At 44.5% G+C, this 18602-nt stretch overlaps 1 protein-coding gene across 1 annotated transcript; it reads left to right on the top strand.

The window, feature by feature from the left end:
* Nucleotides 1–10993: 10993 nt before the first annotated feature.
* Nucleotides 10994–18357, top strand: LOC311147607 (mitogen-activated protein kinase kinase kinase 12-like; the record flags this gene model as incomplete). Its single annotated transcript, XM_084184346.1, has 13 exons — nucleotides 10994–11486; nucleotides 12416–12599; nucleotides 12808–12999; nucleotides 13382–13540; nucleotides 13649–13807; nucleotides 14049–14157; nucleotides 14324–14433; nucleotides 14825–14941; nucleotides 15188–15322; nucleotides 15502–16213; nucleotides 16317–16384; nucleotides 17170–17467; nucleotides 18190–18357. The coding sequence occupies 13 exons, from the start codon at nucleotides 10994–10996 to the stop codon at nucleotides 18355–18357; spliced, it is 2904 nt and encodes a 967-aa protein (XP_084040472.1).
* Between the last annotated feature and the right edge of the window lie 245 nt (nucleotides 18358–18602).

Raw genomic sequence — 18602 nt, forward strand, 5'->3', positions numbered from 1 at the left:
ATGGAAGGAGGTTTTCACTCAAAATCTCACGATACATGGCCCCATTCATTCTTTCCTTTACACAGATCAGTCGTCCTGGTCCCTTTGCAGAAAAACAGCCCCAAAGCATGATGTTTCCACCCCCATGCTTCACAGTAGGTATGGTGTTCTTTGGATGCAACTCAGCATTCTTTGTCCTCCAAACACGACGAGTTGAGTTTTTACCAAAAAGTTCTATTTTGGTTTCATCTGACCATATGACATTCTCCCAATCCTCTTCTGGATCATCCAAATGCACTCTAGCAAACTTCAGACGGGCCTGGACATGTACTGGCTTAAGCAGGGGGACACGTCTGCCACTGCAGGATTTGAGTCCCTGGCGGCGTAGTGTGTTACTGATGGTAGGCTTTGTTACTTTGGTCCCAGCTCTCTGCAGGTCATTCACTAGGTCCCCCCGTGTGGTTCTGGGATTTTTGCTCAACGTTCTTGTGATCATTTTGACCCCACGGGGTGAGATCTTGCGTGGAGCCCCAGATCGAGGGAGATTATCAGTGGTCTTGTATGTCTTCCATTTCCTAATAATTGCTCCCACAGTTGATTTCTTCAAACCAAGCTGCTTACCTATTGCAGATTCAGTCTTCCCAGCCTGGTGCAGGTCTACATTTTTGTTTCTGGTGTCCTTTGACAGCTCTTTGGTCTTGGCCATAGTGGAGTTTGGAGTGTGACTGTTTGAGGTTGTGGACAGGTGTCTTTTATACTGATAACAAGTTCAAACAGGTGCCATTAATACAGGTAACAAGTGGAGGACAGAGGAGCCTCTTAAAGAAGAAGTTACAGGTCTGTGAGAGCCAGAAATCTTGCTTGTTTGTAGATGACCAAATACTTATTTTCCACCATAATTTGCAAATCAATTCATTAAAAATCCTACAATGTGATTTTCTGGATTTTTGTTTTCTCTCAATATGTCTGTCATAGTTGACGTGTACCTATGATGAAAATTACAGGCCTCTCTCATCTTTTTAAGTGGGAGAACTTGCACAATTGGTGGCTGACTAAATACTTTTTTCCCCCACTGTAAACTGTAGCCTATTCGAAATGATGTGCACTTCTTACATTCACCTTTTCATGTTTATTCAAATACTTTTCATTCAAATCATATGCTTTGTTTTCAATACTTCAAAACCAAATGGTAGGTCCAGGTAGTCAAAAAAATAGATGGGTGTTGGTTGAATTGTGATTTTAAAGAATGGAGCGAATTTGGAGCAGTTTTATTTCCTGTGAGCACAGAGCGGGTTGGAAAGGACGTGGAGCGCCGGTGCAGTGCACAAGCACCGCTCCATGAGAAATGAGCAGGATTTCCAACCGCTCAACTCCGCTCACATACTGTGGTTCACACTGATGCTGCTTGTTACATGGCCTGGATGAACCAAACACTATAGGGAAACGTGGGGTATGTTGATCTAATATTTCGTAATTTAGAAAAAGTTATATACAGTGGGGAGAACAAGTATTTGATACACTGCCGATTTTGCAGGTTTTCCTACTTACAAAGCATGTAGAGGTCTGTAATTTTTATCATATGTACACTTCAACTGTGAGACACGGAATCTACAACAAAAATCCAGAAAATCACATTGTATGATTTTTAAGTAATAATTTGCATTTTATTGCATGACATAAGTATTTGATACATCAGAAAAGCAGAACTTAATATTTGGTACAGAAACCTTTGTTTGCAATTACAGAGATCATACGTTTCCTGTAGGTCTTGACCAGGTTTGCATACACTGCAGCAGGGATTTTGGCCCACTCCTCCATACAGATCTTCTCCAGATTCTTCAGGTTTCGGGGCTGTCGCTGGGCAATATGGACTTTCAGCTTCCTCCAAAGATTTTCTATTGGGTTCAGGTCTGGAGACTGGCTAGGCCACTCCAGGACCTTGAGATGCTTCTTACGGAGCCACTCCTTAGTTGCCCTGGCTGTGTGTTTCGGGTCGTTGTCATGCTGGAAGACCCAGCCACGACCCATCTTCAATGCTCTTACTGAGGGAAGGAGGTTGTTGGCCAAGATCTCGCGATACATGGCCCCATCCATCCTCCCCTCAATATGGTGCAATCGTCCTGTCCCCTTTGCAGAAAAGCATCCCCAAAGAATGATGTTTCCACCTCCATGCTTCACGGTTGGGATGGTGTTCTTGGGGTTGTACTCATCCTTCTTCTTCCTCCAAACACGGCGAGTGGAGTTTAGACCAAAAAGCTCTATTTTTGTCTCATCAGACCACATGACCTTCTCCCATTCCTCCTCTGGATCATCCAGATGGTCATTGGCAAACTTCAGACGGGCCTGGACATGCGCTGGCTTGAGCAGGGGGACCTTGCGTGCGCTGCAGGATTTTAATCCATGACGGCGTAGTGTGTTACTAATGGTTTTCTTTGAGACTGTGGTCACAGCTCTCTTCAGGTCATTGACCAGGTCCTGCCGTGTAGTTCTGGGCTGATCCCTCACCTTCCTCATGATCATTGATGCCCCACGAGGTGAGATCTTGCATGGAGCCCCAGACCGAGGGTGATTGACCGTCATCTTGAACTTCTTCCATTTTCTAATAATTGCGCCAACAGTTGTTGCCTTCTCACCAAGCTGCTTGCCTATTGTCCTGTAGCCCATCCCAGCCTTGTGCAGGTCTACAATTTTATCCCTGATGTCCTTACACAACTCTCTGTTCTTGGCCATTGTGGAGAGGTTAGAGTCTGTTTGATTGAGTGTGTGGACAGGTGTCATTTATACAGGTAACGAGTTCAAACAGGTGCAGTTAATACAGGTAATGAGTGGAGAACAGGAGGGCTTCTTAAAGAAAAACTAACAGGTCTGTGAGAGCCGGAATTCTTACTGGTTGGTAGGTGATCAAATACTTATGTCACGCAATAAAATGCAAATTAATTACTTAAAAATCATACAATGTGATTTTCTGGATTTTTGTTGTAGATTCCGTCTCTCACAGTTGAAGTGTACCTATGATAAAAATTACAGACATCTACATGCTTTGTAAGTAGGATAACCTGCAACATCGGCAGTGTATCAAATACTTGTTCTCCCCACTGTATATGTACACTACCAGTTAAAAGTTGGACACACCTACTCATTCCAGGGTTTTTCTTTATTTTTACAATTTTTTACATTGTAGAATAATAGTGAAGACATCAAAACGATGAAATAACACATATGGAATCATGTAGTAACCAAAAAAGTGTTAAACAAATCAAAATATATTTTATATTTGAGATTCTTCAAATACCCACCCTTTACCTTGATGACAACTTTGCACACTCTTGGCATTCTCTCAACCAGCTTTACCTGGAATGCTTTTCCAACAGTCTTGTAGGAGTTCCCACATATGTTGAGCACTTGTTGGCTGCTTTTCCTTCACTCTGAGGTCCGACTCATCCCAAATAATCTCAGTTGGGTTGAGGTCGGGGGATTGTGGAGGCCAGGTCATCTGATGCAGCACTTTACGGTGGGAAATACACATGCAGAGATAATCCGTTCACACATATCACGTCTCACAAGACACGGCAGTTGGAACCAAAAATCTCCAATTTTGAGTACAGACCAAAGGACACATTTCCACCAGTCTAATGTCCATTGCTCGTGTTTCTTGGCCCAAGTAAGTCTCTTCTTCTTATTGGTGTCCTTTAGTAGTGGTTTCTTTGCAGCTGTTCGACCATGAAGGCCTGATTCACATAGTCTCCTCTGAACAGTTGATGTTGAGATGTGTCTGAAACTTGAACTTTGTGAAGCATTTATTTGGGCTGCAATTTCTGAGACTGGTAACTCTAATGAACTCTGCAGCAGAGGTAACTCTGGGTCTTCCATTCCTGTGGCGGTCCTCATGAGAGCTAGTTTCATCATAGCGCTTGATGGTTTTTGCGACTGCACTTGAAGAAACCTTCAAAGTTCTTGACATTTTCCGGATTGACTGACCTTCATGTCTTAAAGTAATGATGAACTGTCGTTTCTCTTTGCTTATTTGAGCTGTTCTTGCCATAATATGGACTTGGTCTTTTACCAAATAGGGCCATCTTCTGTATACCTCCCTACCTTGTCACAACACAACTGATTGGCTCAAACGCATTAAGAAGGAAAGAAATTCCACAAATAAACTTTTAAGAAGACACCTGTTAATTGAAATGTATTCCAGGTGACTACCTCATGAAGCTGGTTGAGAGAATGCCAAGAGTGTACAAAGCTGTCATCAAGGCAAAGGGTGGCTATTTGAAGAATCTCAAATGTAAAATATAACACTTTTTTGGTTACTACATGATTCCATATGTGTTATTTCATAGTTTTGATGTCTTCACTATTATTCTACAATGTAGAACATAGTAAAAATAAAGAAAAACCCTTGAATGAGTAGGTGTGTCCAAACTTTTGACTGGTACTGTATATATATATATATATATATATATATATATATATATATATATATACAGTGGGGAGAACAAGTATTTGATACACTGCCGATTTTGCAGGTTTTCCTACTTACAAAGCATGTAGAGGTCTGTAATTTTTATCATATGTACACTTCAACTGTGAGACACGGAATCTACAACAAAAATCCAGAAAGTCACATTGTATGATTTTTAAGAAATTAATTTGCATTTTATTGCATGACATAAGTATTTGATACATCAGAAAAGCAGAACTTAATATTTGGTACAGAAACCTTTGTTTGCAATTACAGAGATCATACGTTTCCTGTAGGTCTTGACCAGGTTTGCACACACTGCAGCAGGGATTTTGGCCCACTCCTCCATACAGACCTTCTCCAGATCCTTCAGGTTTCGGGGCTGTCGCTGGGCAATATGGACTTTCAGCTCCCTCCAAAGATTTTCTATTGGGTTCAGGTCTGGAGACTGGCTAGGCCACTCCAGGACCTTGAGATGCTTCTTACGGAGCCACTCCTTAGTTGCCCTGGCTGTGTGTTTCTGGTCGTTGTCATGCTGGAAGACCCAGCCACGAACCCATCTTCAATGCTCTTACTGAGGGAAGGAGGTTGTTGGCCAAGATCATGCGATACATGGCCCCATCCATCCTCCCCTCAATACGGTGCAGTCGTCCTGTCCCCTTTGCAGAAAAGCATCCCCAAAGAATGATGTTTCCACCTCCATGCTTCACGGTTGGGATGGTGTTCTTGGGGTTGTACTCATCCTTCTTCTTCCTCCAAACACGGCGAGTGGAGTTTAGACCAAAAAGCTCTATTTTTGTCTCATCAGACCACATGACCTTCTCCCATTCCTCCTCTGGATCATCCAGATGGTCATTGGCAAACTTCAGACGGGCCTGGACATGCGCTGGCTTGAGCAGGGGGACCTTACGTGCGCTGCAGGATTTTAATCCATGACGGCGTAGTGTGTTACTAATGGTTTTCTTTGAGACTGTGGTCCAAGCTCTCTACAGGTCATTGACCAGGTCCTGCCGTGTAGTTCTGGACTGATCCCTCACCTCCTCATGATCATTGATGCCCCACGAGGTGAGATCTTGCATGGAGCCCCAGACCGAGGGTGATTGACCGTCATCTTGAACTTCTTCCATTCTCTAATAATTGCGCCAACAGTTGTTGCCTTCTCACCAAGCTACTTGCTTATTGTCCTGTAGCCCATCCCAGCCTTGTGCAGGTCTACCATTTTATCTCTGATGTCCTTACACAGCTCTCTGGTCTTGGCCATTGTGGAGAGGTTAGAGTCTGTTTGATTGAGTGTGTGGACAGGTGTCTTTTATACAGGTAACGAGTACAAACAGGTGCAGTTAATACAGGTAATGAGTGGAGAACAGGAGGGCTTCTTAAAGAAAAACTAACAGGTCTGTGAGAGCCGGAATTCTTACTGGTTGGTAGGTGATCAAATACTTATGTCATGCAATAAAATGCAAATTAATTACTTAAAAATCATACAATGTGATTTTCTGGATTTTTGTTTTAGATTCCGTCTTCACAGTTGAAGTGTACCTATGATAAAAATTACAGACCTCTACATGCTCTGTAAGTAGGAAAACCTGCAAAATCGGCAGTGTATCAAATACTTGTTCTCCCCTATATATATATATATGTACACTCCATTCATTAAATATATATAATCTAAATAAATTAGATCCAATTCAAGTCAATTATACCTAAATTAGCATTTTCCAAATCATATCCAAATCGTCTACAAATAACTTAATTGAGTTACATAGTCATTTTTTTTAGATATTTTAGGATCATGTGGACATGATTTGACAGGAAAATGAAAAGAGGGACCTTACATTAAAACCTCATCATAGTGAGGGTATTAATAGTGAGATGTACAGTGGCATTTTATTTCAATATTTGATACTTAGACTTTAGCTTAATCAGTAGTTAATTTAGTTAATCACTCAACACATAAAAAACATTTTTTTTAACACACTAATCTTCGGGGGGGGGGCAAGTTATTTGATATTATTTGATTTAAAAAGTGTAAACTGCAGCCACTTATTTGTCTTCATAGTTTGTTTTCCTAAGCATGACCATCATCCATATACCAAATGTTTTACCAAACTTTATTTTTTTTGTGTCAGCAATTGGACATTGTTCTTACGGTGGGCTAGTTACCCCACGTTACCGTACCGTATTTAAACCATCAATTGTGTGTGCAAAACATTTCCAAAGGCATCCTCTCAAACGAAGAACAGAGTAGTCAGTGGAACTCACATGACTCGAAGACAGTTTATGAAACGTTGCTGAAAAGATGGAAACCACTGTACAATTGTGTGGGGGCGGTATTCGTGCCCCCTTGTGGGTAGCTTGCAACTCCGTGACGTCAATTCAGCACTGGGAAGGAGACAGCTCCCTCCCCCAACCCAGCGCGCGACTCACGTTCCATGGTTCCCCGGTTATTGATAACACAATTTGCCCGCTGGGATTCGTTCTGATAACGTGAACTCGTGGAAAGAGACTTTCACGCAATAAAACGACAGTCAGTCCGGCGAGGAAAAACGACAATTGTGCTTTATTATCGCATATAGAAAGCTGAATCCATCCCGTACTTGACAACGCGACATCAACCAGGCAGAAAGGTATGTGAATGTCATACTATCAAGTATTATAGATCAAATAGGAAATCAGGTACTATGAGATGTTCATGTAGGTTTGCCTTTGCCTCATGCAGTGTACTCTGTTCACATTGTAGCGTACCACCACGTCAATCTATAATCGCTGATTAATGCGAGAGATCATATTTGTGCAGCAGCATGATAATCTATTACGAAATATGTTTGTGTTGGTGCCAACATTAAGTAAATCTACAGACGATGCGGCAGTTAGACTTGGCATGGATGGACTCGTACGGTTCGGGCTTTAATTCATGCACGTCGACTGTGATGCTAGTAGGTGTCATCATCACATCCTTGGTTATTTAAAGATAGATCTTCCGGCATTTGTGAGCGAAAGTGCTCCTTCCCACTGTGGCCCAGTGTTTTTCCCATTTAACGCTCTCTATTCGCTCGATCGTCGCGGTTCTCATGCGGTGGTGCAGTACAGAGTAAGGGGCTGCCGTATAATGTGAATTGGGTACATGTGGCAGTTCTCTCTCTCTCTCTCTCTCTCTCTCTCTCTCTCTCTCTCTCTCTCTCTCTCTCTCCCTCCCTCTCTCTCTCTCTTACACACACACACACACACACACACCTCAATGGGTTAGTTATGCAATTTCGTCATATTCTATAGAGATAAAATGGCATGACTGAAACATGTACGGTATTGTATATGAATAGACTGCAGCATAACACTGTCAAGCCAAGCATGTAACAGGACTGTATGTTCCATTCAATGCATACAGTACCAGAAGAAGCATAGTAGCTTACTCATCCTTATTAATTCCAACAGTGTACCATCCATATCCATCATGTAAAAAAGTATATAGGCTTTCCTGACCTATGGTGACGCTCCTAAAGGAATCACCCTGGGGATAAAGGTCAGGTTTATACTGTGGTCAGTGCTATCTCCCTGGTTCATTCATAAAACTATCTCCCATTCCAGATGATTTGGCCCTGTTTGACTGCCTCAATCCCATTCATATATATTAAAATGTGGTTTACTGAATCATTGAGTCTTTATTGAGGAGAAATGGGATGAAATGGTTGACTTGCTCTCACAGGAGTGTTTAAAAAAAAGAAAGGCAAAGCAAGATTTTTTGATTCCTTGTAGTCATTTTTTTCTCTCTCTCCCTCTCCTCTCCTGCAAAGTAAGGCCCATCTGTTTGATGTTTCATCTGTTACAGACAGTCTTTCTGCTGAGTGAACAACACCTATGTAGTTGACTTGATTACAATAATTTCTACTTTACTTAAACTAAAAAAAGGTACTGAATTGTACTTAAAGGGGTACAAATGCTTGTCACTGTAGTGGTGCCCTGTAAGATACATCCATTGTACTATAAGTTATAGGTATATAATTGTATCCTTGCAGTTCGTACAAATGTGCCTTTTTAGAGTACCACAGTGACAAAGCCGTTTGTTCCTTTTAAGTGACAAAAATGTACCTCTTCTCTATACCAAGTCCCTCACATGTTCATGCCTCTCCGCCATCCCACTTCTGACACCAGTGTAGCAAATTCATGGAGGTAGCTCCCACTGGGACTCAAACATGGATCCAGCAACTGTCACATCAACACCTTAATCATTAAGCCAAGACTAGTTTGCTCAGTGTTGGGTTAATGTCACTAAAATATTAATTACAGCTCTATATTGTCACATGCTCTTATGTAAGCATTTATAAAGACTTCAGACCTGGCAGCAGACACTCTCAAACATTAATTAACATAATTATAGACAACTTAAACTGGTACACCACTTTCACTCATGGGTGGCCAAAAATAACCTGAAAGCCACGCCCCCACCAAGCCACGCCTCCTACGATTGTACCTTTATATTCCAAATATTGGGTACAAAAATGTAACATTATACTAGATTATCCGCAAATGTACCCTAAAAGGTACAGAACAGTACCATGTGAGATCATACAGTGCAAACAGGTTTTTAGACATTTTTGCACATTTATAAAACATTAAGAACATAAATACCTTATTTACATAAGCATTCAGACCCTTCGCTATGAGACTCGAAATTGAGCTTAGGTGCATCCTGTTTCCATTGATCATCCTTGAGATATTTCTACAACTTGATTGGAGTCCACCTGTGGTAAATTCAATTGATTGGACATGATTTGGAAAGGCACACACCTGTCTATATAAGGTCCCACAGTTGAAAGTGCATGTCAGAGCAAAAGCCAAGCCATGAGTTCAAAGGAATTGTCCGTAGAGCTCCGAGACAGGATTGTGTCAAGGCACAGATCTGGGGAAGGGTACCAAAAAATGTCTGCAGCATTGAAGGTCCCCAAGAACACAGTGGCCTCCATCATTCTTAAATGGAAGAAGTTTGGAACCACCAAGACTCTTCCTAGATCTGGCCGCCCAGCCAAACTGAGCAATCGGGGGAGAAGGGCCTTGGTCAGGGAGGTAACCAAGAACCCGATGGTCACTCTGACAGAGCTCCAGAGTTCCTCTGTGGAGATGGGAGAATCTTCCAGAAGGACAACCATCTCTGCAGCACTCCACCAATCAGGCCTTTGTGGTATAGTGGCCAGACGGAAGCCACTCCTCAGTAAAAGGCACATGACAGCTGGCTTGGAGTTTGCCAAAAGGCACCTAAAGGACTCTCAGACAATGAGAAACAAGATTCTCTGGTCTGATGAAACCAAGAGCGCTCAGGACCTCAGACTGGGGGCGAAGGTTCACTTTCTAACAGGACAACGACCCTAAGCACACAGCCAAGACAACGCAGGAGTGCCCCAGCCAGAGTTTCTGAATGTCCTTGAGTGGCCCAGCCAGAACCCGGACTTGAACCCGATCGAACATCTCTGGAGAGACCTGAAAATAGCTGTGCAGCGACGCTCCCCATCCAACCTGACAGAGCTTGAGAGGATCTGCAGAGAAGAATGGGAGAAACTTCCCAAATACAGGTGTGCCAAGCTTGTAGTGTCATACCCAAGAAGACTCGAGGCTGTAATCACTGCCAAAGGAGCTTCAACAAAGTACTGAGTAAAGGGTCTGAATACTTATGGACATATGATATTTCAGTTTATTATTTTTAATGTATTTGCAAAAAATTGTAAAAACCTGTTTTTGCTTTGTCATTATGGGGTATTTTGTGTAGATTGATAAGGGGAATAAAAAAAAAATCTATTTTAGAATAAGGCTGTAACATAACAACATGTGGAAAAAGTCAAGGGGTCTGAATACTTTCCAAATGCACTGTATGAACACGTCATAAGCCATGGCAAAATGTTTATAATTACAGGAAATTAGCTTTAAAACTGAAAATGTTTCTCTTTGCCCCATGGCAAAATGTGTAGAATAGCATGAGATTAGCTATAAAACTGCACATGTTATAGTCTTGCTCGGACCTTGTGGGGTGGCCTCGAAAAACTGTGGTACTCCACTGACCCTAACCGTACCCTTTTTTCTGAGAGTATACGGTGCCTTGCAAAAGTATTCTTCCCCCTTGGCATTTTTGCTATTTTGTTGCATTACAACCTGTAATTTAAATAGATTTTTATTTGGATTTCATGTAATGGACATACACAAAATAGTCCAAATTGGTGAAGATACAAACCCCCCAAAAATAAATTTTAATTCCAGGTTTTAAGGCAACAAAATAGGAAAAATGCCAAGGGGGCTGAATACTTTCGCAAGCCACTGTATGTATCATACTGACAAGGCCAAACATACAGAAAACACTGTTTTGAATGTGAATCCGAGAGACAGGTATATTTCAGCACTGGAGAGCTCCAAAACAGCCAAAATAGTAGGTATTAATGGATTATACTGATTTATAGTGATTCATTGCATTTTTTCTTTCCTTTTCCTTTTTGTGTCTCCCCATCCAGGCCTCCCCTTCTCCCTCTCTACTCCCATCCATCCCTGGCTACTGTGTTGTGGGACCCCCTGATGAGTGGGACCTGCCTCCATGAGCCCCGCGCCCCCTCCCCCTCTCTCTCAGGCTTCAGCACCCCTATCTCAGAGCCCCCCTTCCGCAGGTTGGATGCAGACACCCCCGCCTGCACCCCAGAGACCGACTTGACCCCCACCCAGTGTGTCCTGCGCAACGTGTTGTCCATCGACACAGGGGGGGCACCAGGGGTGCCAGGCGGGGGTGAGGGGTGCCCCCACACCTGTGGCAGCAGCCCCACCCCTAGCGACGGGCCCCCGGCCCACTTTGACAACAGCGTGCTGAAGTTACACGAGCATGAGGCCTGCCAGTGTGGGGGCGGGGCAGAGGCGGGGCTTAGCTCGGAGGCTGGGGCCGTCCGTAGCCAGTCAGACAACATCCGGCTGCAGCAAGGAAGTGGAGGGTTCCTGGAGGGGCTGTTTGGCTGCCTGAAACCCGTCTGGACCATGATCGGGAAAGCATACTCCCCCGAGCACAAGCATAACCAGGAAGGTGTGTGGAGTGAGTATAACAGCCAGTTCTTTGTCCCTTCAGTACAAGGTCATATGTGTATAATAAAGACTTTTGTATACTTTTAGGATACTGAATACCTTAACCAATACAGAAATACATGGACACTGAATCTTTTGTCACTTGAAATGTTAGTCATTCACTGTGTCAAGATGGTGAGGTAAATCCGTAACCATGGTGATGAATTGTATATCCAATAAAAAGGTTCAACTTCGAGATGCTGCTCTTCCTCCCTACTTTTCATTTTGGAGGGTATTCACTAAAATGGCTTACATTTCTCTCTCTTTTTATATCTCTCACTATGCCTTCCTGCCACCATCCCCTACTCTCCCCCAAAATGCTGCTGATGATACCTGTGCACTAGCCTCATTCACAGTCTTATCTACAGTAGCGGATTCACAGCTGGTTTGCGAGACGACACGAGCAGCTGCCTCTACAGCAGCAGGTCCCTGGAGACCACAAAACTTCAGTGGACCTCATCCAGAATTAATCTGCTTGTCTCTTTTTCCGCCTACTGGCTTCTTTCTTCTCACAGTGACCAAACTCTCAGTCATTCAGCTATCTACTGTACTCTTATGACAGATTATGGGAGATGAGAGATTAGCTTTGGGGAGATGTGCAGCTGTTTGCCTCTACATCTCTCTGTTCAACTGCCATCTTACTGTACACTGCACATATTGATCCAATCGTGAGCTATGATGCTATAACAGGGGGAAAACACCTACTAATGTGTCGATATTGAGCACTTTTTTCACAGGAAAGTCTCGGTTGTTTATGTCTGTCCCATGTGGACCATTAAAATGCAACAGATGATGTCGTTTATATGATACATCTCAGCTGGTTTGCTTGGAGCCATCTGCCACCCACAGCCTGTCACTGACTGCTTCCTTGTGTTGATGTTACGTTCTTAGAATCCTGGGAGGTTCCATTTGAAGAGATCTCGGACCTGCAGTGGGTTGGCAGCGGGGCCCAGGGGGCCGTGTTCTTGGGGAAGTTCCATGGAGAGGATGTGGCCGTCAAGAAAGTCCGGGACATCAAGGAGACGGAGATCAAGCACCTACGCAAACTCAAGCACCCCAACATCATCACCTTCAAGTGAGAAAAACTCTCTGACCCTGACCCCAAGAGACCAGTAGTAGAACGTATAAACGTATCCCCAACTGTTGGTCCGAGCTATTGTAGCCTAGACCAACAGTAACTTGCAAACCATCTATGACATCATCACGCATTGACTCTATTTTTCTTTATCCTTGTCCCTCTCCTTCCCGTCCTCCCTCCCTCCCTCCCTCTCTTTGTCCCCAAGGGGTATCTGCACCCAGGCTCCCTGCTACTGTATCCTGATGGAGTACTGTGCCCAGGGCCAGCTGTATGAGGTGCTGAGAGCGGGCAGGAAGATCACCCCCTCCCTGCTCATTGACTGGGCCATGGGCATCGCCGGGGGCATGAACTACCTGCACCTCCACAAGATCATCCACAGAGACCTCAAGTCCCCCAAGTGAGTCCCTGTGCTGGATATGATCAAAAACATCCACCTATATCATGGTTGGGCAATCATTTTGGCTCGAGGGCCACATCGGGATTTCCAAATTCAGTGGAGGGCCGCACAGATTTGTTTCGGATCGATTTGTTAGTCAAAACCAATTTGCGGGCCAGAAAAATGATCTGAAAAACGTATAGGTCCGTTCAAGAGTGTCCTGATTTTTACTCAAACCTCCCACGGGCTGGATTGAATGGGCTCACGGGCAAAATCAGGTCCGCAGGCTGTATGTTGCCCACCCCTGGCCTATAGAGACCAGAAGTCCCCAAAGTGAATCAATGAGCTCTTTCTGGCTTAAGAACATCTACAATAATAGTGGTTTTCTTTCTATCCTTGGCAGTATGCTGATTACCCATGATGACCTAGTGAAGATCTCTGACTTCGGCACCTCCAAGGAGCTCATTGATAAGAGCATGAAGATGTCCTTTGCTGGTACGGTGGCCTGGATGGCCCCAGAGGTCATTCGGAATGAACCCGTATCAGAGAAGGTGGACATCTGGTAAGTGAAGGAATAAAACTTCTTGGCCATAGAAAAGAGGACCAATGCAATCCCATCTCAGTGATCACTAATATCAGTAATCACTCATATATATGTTGTGAACTGCAGGTCATTTGGGGTGGTGCTGTGGGAGATGCTGACTGGGGAGGTCCCCTATAAGGATGTGGACTCCTCTGCCATCATATGGGGGGTGGGCAACAACAGCCTGAACCTCCCTATCCCAGAGAGCTGCCCAGATGGCTTCAAAATCCTCCTGAGGCAGTGCTGGTGAGTGGAGATGGATGGAGGGAGGGAGGGAGGGAGGGAGGGAGGGAGGGAGGGAGCGATGGAGGGAGAGGGATGGTGGAAAAGAGGAGAGAGAGGTGAGAGGCGGCAGTGGAAATAGATAGCGGGAAATTCTCTCCTTTTAAATCTTTCCCAGGTAGACTTGGCCCATGTACAACCATATTGATTATACAGTACATATACAAAGTGGTCTCTGACTGAAAATATCTCCTTGGCTTTGCAGGAACTGTAAACCCAGAAATAGACCCTCTTTCCGTCAGATCCTCCTCCATCTGGATATAGCCTCAGCTGATGTACTCTCCACCCCACAGGAGACATACTTCAAGTCTCAGGTAGCCTACTCTACACTATATCTCACACAATTTAATGAACTTATACACAAACAAACACATTCACAAGTGAACACATATGAGTGCACAAATGTGTGCATGCACGTGTACACACACACACATACCCAGTGTCTAAGTGTGTGTGTGCGTGTGTGTGTGAGTTGCACAGGCTGAGTGGCGGGAGGAGGTGAAGCAGCACTTTGAGAAGATTAAGTCTGAGGGGACCTGTCTGCACCGACTGGACGAGGAACTGATCAACCGACGCAGAGAGGAGCTCAGGTCTGTACCACAACACTCTGACAGGCAGAGTTACTCTTCTCTTTTAGCTGCTGGAAGTGGTGCTATGCCAGGATAGTATAAGAGAAAACCATCACCCACTGGGCCCAGACTCAATTCATTGAAATGACGTGGAAACAACGTTGCTTCAACCAGTGTGTGTCCAGTGGGCAGTGCTTTGTTATGAGCTTTGAAACTATAGTACAGTAATCCCAGGGTCATGTAGACAGGCAGTTGCACTAACATCTAATGTCTACAGTTCCTTTTTATCCAATCTATCTATCTTTGAAGATAGAAAAAAGAAAGAAAGAGATAGAAATAAAAGACTCAGGGCACATTTCTTGGATCCTTTCATGCGGAGCATGAGGTCATTTGTGCGCTCTTTTCTATTCAGGCACGCTCTGGACATCCGTGAGCACTATGAGAGGAAGCTGGAGAGGACCAACAATCTCTACATGGAGCTTAACGCTGTCATGCTGCAGCTGGAGCTCAAAGAGAAAGAGTTGCAGAAGTAGGTGGCTCCCTCAGTCAAAGCACTTCGATGCTTGTTTAGTTGGTTAGCTAATTCTCGGATCATTTGAATAAAGACAAGTCTAATTTAGCACATCAATCATATCAGCTATTATGGCATATAGACATTCTGAACATGCAGTGTTTGAAAATGAGTTGATAAATAGTCTCTGGTAATTGGGGTTATGGTCATAGAAATAGAATATGCAGAACAGACTAGTTTCTCGATTTCTCGATGTGTTCCTAGGAGAGAGCAGTCTTTAGATAAGAAGTATCCAGGACTGTTCAAGCACCACAGCTCCAGACAGACTAGCTCCTCCAACTCCATGGACAAACTCATCAAGAAGAGAAACGTCCCACAGAAACTGCCCTCTGGAAAGAGGTGAGAGTTCATTCTGAGAGCCAAAAGCATAGGAGAAAAGAGTAGTTCTTATGTGAACCCTATAAGGAGGTGGATCATGCAAAACTAAATACTCAATTGAAACCACTATTAATAGCTGAAGATTTGATTATTTCACAGTGTATCTGACCATCGTTTCCTATTCTATCCTGTTCTCATAGGCCAGACATCCTCAAGTCAGAGGTGATCATTCCCAAGATGGATTCCTCCGTGATGCAGGTCACTATCCCCTCCTGCCCCAACAGGGGCTCCACGTCCCCCAGCCGCTCGCGTAGGGTCAAGACCCGCCACCGCAAGCCTGGCAAGGGCAGCAGCGGGGACCTTGCCGGCCTAAAGGCCACTCAACCCTCTCCCAACGGGGACAACCCTGCCCAGGCCAACAGCTCCAGCACGGGCCCCTCCAAGCAGCTCCTGGACCCCAGCGTGGCCCTGCGGGTCCTGGGCCACGAGCAGCAGCAGAGGCAGCTGTCCTCCTCCAGCCCGGACCTCATCTGCACCACACTGGCGGCTGAGGGTCAAGGGAAAGGAGAAACCACCGTTGGGGGGCTTGAGATGGGTGGCAGCCTGAGCGCCTCCGCGGGCCTGGGGGGGTCCGAGGGGGGCGCGGGGGGTCTGGATGACCTCACAGAGACCCCCCCGCGTAGCGACACGCCCAGCGAGGACGCGGCCTCGTTCCCCTTCTCTAGCAGCCCAGACTCACCATGTGGGAGGGGGGCGGCTGCCGGGAGGGGGTCTGTGCTGGGCGCCCCACGCCTGCCCCATGATGGCGACGATAAGGAAGAGGGAGTGAGTGGTGTGAGGTTACCCCGGGGGGCATCAGGGCATCTCACCCCCTCAGCTATCCTGTACAGGGCAGCCATTGCACGCAAACAGGTACTGTCCCAATGAAAGCTAGTCATGTTTAGTATGTACTCTCTCCTTTCATCTCTGTGAATGTGTTAGCTAACCCATTCTGTTTTCTCTGCTGTGTCCACAGAGGCGTGGCGTGTCTTCAGAGGAGGAGGAGGGGGAGGTTGACAGCGAGGTGGAGTTGCCACGGAGACGGTGAGCTGTGTTGGGGAAGCTACTCGGAAATAGATAGTTTACCAAGCTACTAATTACTTCACACTGGAATAAGTTAAGCTACACTAAAGCTATCCTTAAGAAAAATATAGTTTACATAACTAAAGTTACTTTGAAAAAGTAGTTCATTACATCCAAACTACTTTGTGATACATTTTCATATCTAAATCTGAAATGTCACAGACTACAAATTGCAAGGATAGATCACTCTGGAGTCAGAAGTTAACAGAATGTGTAATTTAGCCTATTAAACACAAAAACTGTGTTTTAAGTTAGAATTAGGCAGGTCTGATGTCGAAAAAGAAAGGTAATTGTTGCCTACTTCACCCATGTTTAATTTTAGCAAAAAAGGTCATGTGCAATTCCAGTAGTTAGCTACATTGCTACTTGGCAAAACTACTGAAAACACTACCAACATTAGAGTTTAGTTCAACTACCACCAAGCTACTGCAAAATGTAGTTAAATTACTAGTTGAATTACATGTAGTTCACCAACAAACAGACAAAAATATCTTCTTATCTCATCTTTGATATCTTCACTAAATGTGATATGATTTTAGGAGTCATAGGGTTTGGTACCATTATGAAAATAACATTTGTAAAAGATAACAATTCCAATCAGAGATTTTGTGTAGCTAGTATAAGTGGTGTTGTAAGTGGCTATTCAATGACTATTCAATTGGACTATACAATATGAATCAAATGAATTAATCAAAACTGAAACAAAACTAGATTCCTCTCTTCTTTTATCTCCCTCTTCTCCCCAGACGTCCGACCAGCATCACCAAGTGCCAGTTGGTGTCTACCTTCAGCTCGGAGAACCTCTCTGTGTCGGATGGCGAAGAGGGCCACACCACCGACCACTCCCATAGCGGCACGCCGGACGTCGTCAGCACCAACACGGATGACCGTCTGGGCGACCGCAGCGATGACCTCCTGTCGCAGGGGTCAGAGATCCCAGCAGACAACACTGACCCGGTGCAGGCCTCTGGCGGGCTGTCTGAGAGGGAGGGAGCCCTGGGCCAGGTCAAAGCCCTGCTGGACTCTTCACAGAATCCTAATGAGGTAACACAATTATCTCTCTCTAATACTGGATATATACCCTGTGTTATTTGTAATTACACTGAAAAAATATAAATGCAACATGCAACAATTTCAAAGATTTGACTGAGTTACAGTTCATATGAGGAAATCAGTCAATTTAAATAAATAAATTAGGCACTAATCTATGGATTTCACATAACTGGGAATAGAGATATGCATCTGTTGGTCACAGATACCTTAAAAGAAACGGGCTTCAGGATCTCATCACGGTATTTCTGTGCATTCAAATTGCCATTGATAAAATGCAATTGTGTTCATTGTCTGTAGCTTATGCATTATACCATAACCCCACCGCCACCATGGGGCACTCTGTTCCCAACGTTGACATCAGCAAACTACTCGCCCACATGACGCCATACACGTGGTCTGTGGTTGGCAAAGGAGAAATGCTCACTAACAGGGATGTAAACAAATGTGTGAACAAAATTAGAGAAAAATAAGCTTTTTGTGCATATGGAAAATTATCTGGGTATCTTTTATTTCAGCTCATGAAACATGGGACCAACACTTTACATGTTGCATTTATATTTTTGTTCAGTGTAGTTTATCTGTTCCCCACCACTAGTTTCTGATATACACTACTTCCATAGACTAGAACCATTAACACCCCCCATAACTCAGAGGTTTCAGTTGTTTGTCATCTACCTCTAGCATAATGTTTCTCTCCTCTTCCTCTACCTCAGAGTCGGGCCCTGTGCGACGACTCGGACTGCGACAGCGCTGAGCTTGACCAGTCAGGAAGCGGGGAGCCCAGTCGTCCACCCAGCGCTGGGGCCTGGGCACCTCCATCAGGATACCATTCTGGGCCCCAACAAGGGTCTCCTCAGGGGCCCCAGACAGGGCCTCAATAGAGCCAACACACTGGACACTATAGAACTACAGCTACCTTACAGTAAACGACCATCACAGAGTCTACCTACGCCAGTATCTAAAGCAGGACATGAGGGGTCACATCAACTGAGCTCAGGCTATGACAAGTTAACAGTGTCTCGTGCAGCAATATGGGTTTGTTAGTTAGCAAGCCTTCATAAGACAACACAGATGATTTGTTATAAACTGACAGCAGTTGTTAGGACAGCTTGTGATAGATGACTTG

Source organism: Coregonus lavaretus (assembly GCF_964263955.1).
Source record: "Coregonus lavaretus genome assembly, chromosome: 20".
Taxonomy (NCBI): Eukaryota; Metazoa; Chordata; class Actinopteri; order Salmoniformes; family Salmonidae; genus Coregonus; species Coregonus lavaretus.